This window comes from Nicotiana tomentosiformis, chromosome 2 (assembly GCF_000390325.3).
Source record: "Nicotiana tomentosiformis chromosome 2, ASM39032v3, whole genome shotgun sequence".
NCBI lineage: Eukaryota > Viridiplantae > Streptophyta > Magnoliopsida > Solanales > Solanaceae > Nicotiana > Nicotiana tomentosiformis.
Window position 1 is genome coordinate 117,354,924 of NC_090813.1, and position 9,548 is coordinate 117,364,471.

A 9,548-nucleotide genomic window follows, 5' to 3' on the forward strand; every position below is an offset into this window, starting at 1 on the left:
AAGTAGTATTTAATATTTATATATCAGACTAATCTTTCAATTCACAACTTGGTTGACAAATACCGGTTAATTTTGCGAATAATTACTGAACTTTATCCGCTGTAAAAAAAGAGTTATAAAATAATTTGTATCATAAAAAAATAATTGAACTTTACCCACTATAACAGTAAAGTTATTAGACTTTATCCACTATGATTATAATTTTATATTAAAGTAATTAAACTTTACCAATATAATACTCTCCGTATTTCAATTTGTTTGAATCTATTTAACTGTATACGGAATTTAAGAAAAAAGAGAATACTTTTGAAATTTATGGTCTAAAATAATCCGTAGATATTTTGTGTGGCTATATATCATATCACTAAGGGTAAAAGAAAATTTTTAAAATTAAATTATTTTTAAATTTAAAAGGAATTCACTCTTTTTAAAATAGACTAAAAAGGAAATAAGTTCTTTCTAAACTTTATCTACTATAATGACAATAACTACTCATCAAGATATTTTGCTATTATAGTCCGTAAAGTTATGTGATTTTAATGGATAAACTTAGTTACTTTAATATAACAAAAAATTAATTTTGTGACATTGATGTGAATAAAATTACCTAATATTAAGAGCCCGTTTGGACATAAGAAAATTTTTTTTCGAAAAATTTTCACTTTTTTTTTTCGAAATCAGTGTTTGGCCATAAAATTTTCACTTTTCACTGAAGATGAATTTTGAAATTTTTCAAAAATTTAAAAAACTCCAAAAAATTATTTTTCAAAATCTTCAATTACTCACAAAAATTTAAATACAACCCAAAATTATATTCATGTCCAAACACAACTCTAATTTTTAAATATATTTTCAGTTAAAAAAAAATTCAATTTTTTTAAATTTTACCATTCATATGTCCAGAAGCCCACTAAATGGAAGCAAAAGAGTAATGCCCATCTTTCTACTTTCTTTCCTAGACAAAAAAATTAAAAAGAACTATGCGACAGGACAAGTGTACAATCAAAATACAGCAGAGGAAATCTCCTCTATTTGGATCGCCCACTTCACCTTCAAGAATCTCCTACAACCGAACTGCTGGGCATTGTACATTTTACCGTATTGTTGTTGTAAATGGGGGAAGGAGAAGAAGAGAAATGGTGTGTGGTGACTGGTGGAAGAGGCTTTGCTGCTCGGCATTTAGTGGAAATGCTGATTCGTTATGAAATCTATCATGTCCGCATTGCTGATTTGGGTCCGTCCATTAAACTTGACCCGACTGAGGAAAAGGGTATACTTGGTCAAGCCCTCCAATCAGGCCGTGCTGTATATGTATCCATGGATCTTCGTAACAAATCCCAAGTCCTCAAAGGTTCTTTCTTGATTTGCTAATTTTTCTACTGAATCTTTTCTTGTTTTTGACACCCAAAAATTAGAACTTCTAAAGTAGTAATTTCTTCTATTAAAATGTTTAGAGGAGGTTACTAGTTCTTGAATATGGTCTTATTGCTCTTTCTAGTGAATTTGCAGTTGTTTTTTCCACCCAAAAACCAGAACTTTTGATTCTTGAATGTGGTTGTTTTGGTTTTATATTGGTTACTTATTTACTAGTACTTTCTTCTTTTACCATGTCTAAAATGTTTGGAGGAGGTTACTAGTTCTTCCAGCTTTAGTTTATCAATTAAAAGTCCATCTGTTTTCAGCTCTAATGTGGAATCAATTAGGTGATTTCTTATGTTCCAATTGTTTTATATAAAGTAAGCCTTGTATCAGATGTACTTTTGCCGAGTCATCCTAGCTATTTTATCAAAACTTATCTTTTTGACTTTAGCATCTGAAATTACTTATGTTGCATGGAGTACTCGTTTGCTCCAAGTATCCATGCTAAATAAATGTAACTCGGATATATGCATGGGCGGAGCCAAGGTGGCGGAAAGGGGTCCAACCGCCGAAAAATTGCACTATATATATAAGGTTAAAAGGTTTTTTGTATATATATATTAGCTATTGAATCCCCTTAATTCCTTCATTTTTATTTTTATTTTAAATTCTTGAATCCCCTTGGTGAAAATCCTGCTTCTGCCACTGTAATTTCACGTATATGTATCTTTCAAGATACACTAGAAACTCGCTAAAAACTTGACGTACCCTACCTATACCTGTACCAGATACTTATCGGCCAGCATTTATGCCCGAGTCCATGTGATATAGGAGATGGCCCATTTTATTACGTTGTTGTGTCTTAACTTTATTCATTTGATATTTGCAGCTTGTGAAGGAGCTGAGGTTGTCTTCCACATGGCTGCTCCAGATTCATCAATCAACAACCACCAGCTCCACTATTCAGTTAATGTGCAAGGTAATGGGAAAGCTTTAAAAAATATTTTAAGAAGAAAAATGATCTTTCTGAAGTTACGGCAGCAGTTCTATTGTCAGAACTTCTTAATGCTCTTTTATTGTCTGTCTTTACATGAAATTTTTATCTCTCTCTCTTTTTAATTGCATAAATATACGTGAAGGAACCCAGAATATAATTGATGCTTGCATTGAGCTGAAAGTGAAAAGACTTATTTACACCAGCTCTCCCAGTGTGGTGTTTGATGGAGTTCATGGAATTCTAAATGGGGATGAATCACTGCCATATCCTGCTAAGGTAGTGCCTTCCTCTGCTGTATACTCCATCCAAGTGAAAAATAAATCCTCGTATAACTGACAGAATTTTTCAGCATAATGATTCCTACTCTGCAACCAAAGCTGAAGGAGAGGCACTTGTTATCAAGTCAAATGGTACCAAAGGGCTGCTGACATGCTGCATTAGACCTAGCAGTCTTTTTGGCCCTGGTGATAGGCTGCTCGTTCCTTCACTAGTTGCAGCTGCAAAGGCAGGAAAATCAAAGGTGATTTTAGAGCCTCATTTTGGTTACTCGTGCATCTTTTCAGTCCGCATCACATTCGTGTTATATGCAAGCCTTTACATCCGAAACTAGACATATATAATAGGTCAGATTTACTGTTGTAATAGTTGGAAGCTTGTATAGCATTGATTAGATCTATCTTGAGGAACTTAACAAGTGATTTGTATATTCTCTTCCATGTCACTTATTATTATTGGCATTCTCTATGGCAAATTAACCTACTTAAAGGAGTTGAAGAGTGGCAAATTGCAGATGCATTCTACCATCTTTTCATTATATGGTTGACTTTTAGCTTTAATTCTCTAATTCTTATACAGTTCATTATTGGTGATGGCAACAACATGTATGATTTCACTTACGTGGAGAATGTAGCACATGCTCATGTGTGTGCAGAACGAGCTCTAGCATCAGGAGGAGCAGTTGCAGAGAAAGCTGCTGGGAATGTAATGTTTCTTTGTTTTTCCATATTCTGTAATTTTTGAAAAATCTTAGCAAGCAACTATACGGTATCGGACCTGTGCCTTATGCTTTAATATCAGTTGCATTTCTGTTCTTCGAAATTGTTTAAGTAGTGGCCTTAATGCATGGAAAGATCCATAATATGCAATTCAATGGAAATTTTTGAGTTTCCATTCAAGTCTCGTATGTTTCTTGTATCCATCCCACATGATTGAGATATGTTTGCAAAAAAGTGATCAACCTGATGACTGGATCTCATGCAGCAAAAATGCTTGAGCTATATGCATACACTTACACTGCATACCAGAACTCTATTGATTGGGTGAAACTCATTAATTTCATTTAGGTTCTCCTTAGTTTTGAAGTTCCACTTGTATGCTTGTGTAAACAAGATATCTCTTAGCTAGTTACGAATTCTATGTTGCTCGGACTCTTCAAAAATGTCGCCGGGTGCATATCGGATCCTTCAAAAGTAGTGAACTTTTGGAGGATTCAACATGGGTGTGGCAGCATTTTGGAGAGTCTGCGCAACATAGGAACTTACAATTCCACGAAAAGCTAAATTCTCGAGGGTTTTTAACAATTTAAGGTTACCAGCTGTTGTGTGGCCTTAAATTAGTTTTTGTTTCTCTGTTAGTAATTTCCCCCCGTTTTCTCCCTTTCTCTTGAAATCATACCCTGAACGCTAATTAGTACAATCTTCATATTTAGCAGGTTATATAGACTTATCGAAAAAATCTGTTGGTAAATTTTTTTTATGGCAATAACCAGGAGGGGCATACTTGTGCATCCATTGTATTTGGACCCATAATTGTACAGCAAACAATAAAATAAGAGCCACCTCGCCGGTCTTCCTATTCGTTTGCTGGTCAGGGAACTCAACCCTTGTGCGTAGTCATAATTTTGTTTCATCTTCTCTCTTCAATTTAATGTTACACCAAGCATTCAAAAAGGGGACACCTTTCTTGTTTTCATTTTCTTTTGCTAGTCTGAAAGCAAAATTTTATTTTCCCCACTCTCTCCAAATTGGTTTTTGCTATTATACATCTGGGGATGGGGGTGTGGAATAAAGTTAGATGTCAAAATGATTAAATTATAACATGCATAAAGCATATGATTATGCTATTTGCTTACATGTCATGGTGCCTCTGTGAAAAAAGAGAAAAGCTTAATATGGGATTTATTAATTCTTGAATGTGAGCTTTGTTTAGATAATTCTTAGATCAACAAATGGTGTTTGCAGGCATATTTTGTCACGAACATGGAGCCCATTAAGTTTTGGGAGTTTGTCTCACTTATTCTTGAAGGTCTTGGCTATGACAGGTATTCTCATTTGAAGTTCTTTACCCTGAATTATTTTTTTTGGCACCCAGTTATTCCTTTTACAATCATGTGTTTCCTCTTCTCCTGAAATATCTACCTTGATTGTCTTATGGTGAAAAATATTCTAAATTTTTTTACAGGTTTGTTCCTCCTAATGTTGGAACTAGAATTGTTACACACTTTATTGTAATTCTGAAAAAGAATTTGATTACTCGAAAGGTTCAAGTTCATAGATGGAGAAAAGGATGTCCTTGGTGACAAAGAAAAACTAGTGAGAAACTTCATTAAACAAAATATCATCAAGGTTTTGAGTTTATCCTGTACCCTCATCAAATTACAATTAAAAAAGGTACTTGTTGGAAACCTTTGACGTCGGTTTAATGAGTTAGGGGTGAGGAAACTTTGTTTCTCAAGTATAGATAAAGAAAAGCATTCCATATAATCCTTAATGTTTTTTGCCTTTCTCCGCCCTGGATGGATAAGTTTATACAGAATTTTCATTCAATTTAGGGTTGATGTTGATTATCAAACTTGACAAATCTTTAGCTTGCTCATCAGAAGAGCTATGTTAATGGGTCTAAATGTTTGTATGATTGAGAGAGGGTCCAGGAGGTGGGGGGGGGGGGGTGTCCTCTGGTGAGTTTGTAACCGTAGACCAACCCTTATATAATTCCTAGCCAGTTGAGGCCGTGTAATTTTTGACCACTGGTATTTTCAGAGACATCTGATATATAGAACAGCATTTGTCAACTAATACATAAGTGTCATATATCTCATGTCTTCTTTCTAAGAAGAGAAAGGGTCCTCCATCTCCAGGCTCCAACTATAAATTGGCAGTTCTGAGTCACCGAGGGAGCAAAGAAAGGGAAACGGTCGACTACTGGGCCAGGGTTTTCGGCAGGGGGGATTGGGTTTACCAGATCAAACAAAAACAATTATTGTTTGCCTAATAGTCAACTAGATAACATTTGTCTTCCTATCCCGTTTACCTATTGCTGAGTATTTTGTATGTGTGTATATTCCTGATTTTAGTAGTATTGCAGGCCAAATATTAAGATTCCTGCATCTGTTATGATGCCAATTGCGCATTTGGTGGAGCTTAGTTATAAGCTGTTAGCTCCTTATGGAATGAAGGTCCCACAGTTGACTCCTTCAAGAATCAGACTCCTGTCCCGTAGCAGAACATTTAGTTGTTCAAAAGCAAGTGATCGAATAGGATACACACCTATTATCTCACTTCAGGTTCTGTATTTACATTGCATTCAATCAATTGCTTCTATCTGATAATTCCTCATACCATTGTTTAGCCATACCATGTCTCTCTCAGATACTCCCAACTTTTTTAGGTATTGTTATGGTCTTTTCTGCATTGCTTTCTCTCTTTGCAACTTCTTTGTGGATCTTTTCATGTGATAAAAATATGGTAAACTATTTTCTGCGAAAATGTATAATTTGCCTTTGATATTAAATGCCAGAAGATTTTCTGAATTTCCACATCATTACTGCAGGAATGAGCATATCTTCCTGTCAAATATTTTGTACATGTGACTTTCAACCTATGTTTCATATAAGACACTGATATTCGTGTGTTACATTTGTACCTTAGATCTATTAAAACCAGTACCATTTGCTGTGGGGCCTCACCTATTTATGGTCCATCATTTTCTGCTGATTATTTTTGCTTTTATTGTTGTTACATAATTCGTGGTAGTTTTAAGGTGTGACTCTATTTTCTTCAGGAGGGCCTTCGGAGGACAATTGAGTCCTATCCACATTTGAGAGCTGAACATGGGCCTGGAAAGGAAGGTCCTTCTAAATCATCTGCATCTCTTTGGATGTTTTTCCTCATGGTAATTTCTAATACATAAAATCCATTTCTTCTGAGAGTAAAAATTTGATAATGACACCTTACTATTTAGTTTCAGAAGGTAATGCAAAGCCATGGTCGTTTTCTCATATGGTTATGAATTGAGTAGGCATGCCTTTTCTGATAAGTTTCAAGAATTCAAATTCATATAATAATGTAAATTCAAACAATAGCAGCGATACTTTCTCAATCAAAATATTAATTGATCAATCAACTAACCCCTCAATCCCCAATTACTTGAGATCGACTATGATGGGTTGGCCATGTCCATGGAGATGTAATCCACCACTTGCTATATATCAGAAGTAATGTTTTATATCATTAATGGATGATTACTAGCCGCTGAAAGACCAAGTGAAATGATACAGAATAAACACCTCAATCCTGACGAAAGCTGAATCCAGACAACATGGGAAATCTAGGCATTCTGTTGGCCAAAAGTAGTAGGAGTAGCTCTATTTGCATCATGTTGTGAACTGGCATTTCATCTATTAAATTGTGAAATCTTTCATCTGGTTGGTGCAATAGGTGGTTTTCTCTCTATTAATTCTAAGCATCCTTGGCACCATTTCACCATGGAGTTTGTTCGTCATTGGTATGCATTCTCTTTTCTATCCCCCCCCCCCCCCCCCCCCACACACACACACACACACACACATCCATATCACCTGCGTTTTTTGTTTCTCTTCAGAGCTGATGCAAATAGCACTCCAAACAATGGAAGCCGGGATCCCATGTCCAGTGCTCTGACCATATCTTGTTTATTACTGCAGGAATTGCAGCTGCCTTTGTTGTGTTCTTTATATATGACAAAAGGAAGAAGAAATAGATCATTTCATCCAATCCTTTTACCTGCAAATTTTAGTCTGGTATTGCTGGGAGAACTTTTAACTCTAAGGAAAACCAATAATGGGCCATACTGCAAGGGCGCACGACGTCATTCACTCATTGGAGCTTCACTTACCTTGAGAGAAGGTTTCTTATGCATGTTTTTGAGTTCATGGATTTTGTTTACATCCTTGACTGCTATATAGCAATGTGCTTCTTCCAAGCCAGTTTTTCTGTCTGATCCAATGATGCCCCTGCGGTATACCATATACAATTCGCCCACCTACCATTTGTTTCCTCTAATCATCTTTGTTTTGTTTTCTTGCCAATATTGTTTATTTAGTACATTTAGCCTTCTTGTATTGCCAATATTGTTTGTTAGGTACAAGTGAAAAGAGTACTAACTAAAAGTTCTTAAAACCTTTGATAAGCTACATGACCTAGGAGAGCACACAGTGCCATGGTTCAAGTGGGAAAAGGTTGCAGGACTTCTGATTTAGATCACAGGTTTGAGCTCCGCGCCACGCGAATTAAGCTTGGTATTTAAGTGAAGAATGGTAAAGGGGTGGCCCATTATCCTGAGTTTCGAAGGCTGCAGTTGTTCCTAGATGGATTTCTCGGTCCTCAAATAAATAAAAAATACATAAGCTTGGAGAATAAACTCCATTTTTGTGACAGTACAATCTTCTGCTGCTCTTCTCTTAAGTGCCTCAGTTCAAATTCAACCTTCTTTTTTTATTATTGTTTTTGTTTAAATTGAAGGTTAGTATCATCTTTCCCATAGTAAAATGGCCCAAGGCTCCCATTTAAGGTTTTCGATTGTATAATTCATTTTACTTGAGAGATGGCACACTTTTCTTAATTCTTTAAGGACTTCAATCCATTAAATTTACTAAGATGTGTCCTTTTTTTGTAATCCTAAACCTAAAGAAAAGTTTATTTTGTTTTTTGGTAGAAAAAATGATGTTACCCTCTTAACTTTTACCATTCAATAATGTCAGTGTCACGTCCCAAGCTATCCCATAGACGTGACTGACACCTAGCTAGCACTACCCGCTAGGCGAACCAATTCTTGTACTCCCAATCTTTTATATAAGCATTGAGGAAACACGTACTAGTCAAACACATTAAATATTACTAAATACGAAATAATTATCCAACTAAAATCATAATTTATTTATAAATTCTAATGGGCACTCAATTAATAAATCTCTAACTCAAAATTCATACTAAGAGAACAGAGTATCTAAAAGAGTAATAAAAGTTTAACTGACGGGTATGCAAACCTGAAATAAATAATAAACATAAGATAGGTAGAGGTGAAATAGTGGCCTCCACGAATAATGTGACGCCTCACCTCAGCAATACAACCCACTCAACAAACTCGTTAGCTACTAGCCTCGTCCTCAACAACAGTATCTGCATGGACATTCAGGTAAGGAGTGAGTTATACGTAAATATAACTAGTAAGATCCTTGACCCGCTACTATAAATACTCCTGGAACAAGTGTTAGAAAATACAATCACACAACGAGCGCAAAAATAGTATGTACAAAAACTCTTTTACCATATAATTATTCTATGAGGTCCAAACAATTATTCAACAACAACACTACATGTCTCAGCACAATCTACACTAAGGACTTGTCATAAACGGCAGTGCAGAAAATTAACCAAACACCCCAACGAGTCCACTGCAGCATACACAATGCCCTAAATCTACCACGGCGACATACACAATGCCCCAAATATTATTACAACAACGAAGAAATAATTTCTAACGCCCCAACGCCATAGCATGAGGCTACGTGATCCACTCCCAATCCACACTCAACAAAGAGTGAAAGAGGTCGTTGGAAGAATAGTACCCAATTATGAGTCAGGGTTTATTTACATATGGAGCTAACAATGGGTGTTAGAGTGTGTACTTGATACACGAAGAAGAAACAACTTAAATACACTTTCAATCTCCCTGGTTTTGCAAATTACTTCTATAAACTACACTGTCAATGCTCAATAAGAGAAATGAAACTAGAAATTGACTAATTATTTTTGGTTGTTTTCAAATAGGTAAAAAGCCTAGGGATGTAACTTTCGCCTAGGTGTTCACCTAATGGTTTAAGTACGTTAACACTTATTTTATTGATCGGGGTGCTTTATAGCTCTCAATTCTAAGT

At 35.6% G+C, this 9,548-nt stretch overlaps 1 protein-coding gene across 1 annotated transcript; it reads left to right on the forward strand.

Annotated features, from left to right (window-relative positions):
- The first annotated feature begins 976 nt into the window (after positions 1-976).
- On the forward strand, positions 977-7,791 carry LOC104084496 (3beta-hydroxysteroid-dehydrogenase/decarboxylase-like). Its single transcript, XM_009588378.4, has 10 exons — positions 977-1,351; positions 2,249-2,338; positions 2,499-2,632; positions 2,706-2,876; positions 3,212-3,337; positions 4,597-4,676; positions 5,720-5,918; positions 6,416-6,526; positions 7,072-7,138; positions 7,317-7,791. The coding sequence occupies exons 1-10, from the start codon at positions 1,114-1,116 to the stop codon at positions 7,370-7,372; spliced, it is 1,272 nt and encodes a 423-aa protein (XP_009586673.1). The 5' UTR covers positions 977-1,113; the 3' UTR covers positions 7,373-7,791.
- Positions 7,792-9,548: the final 1,757 nt, after the last annotated feature.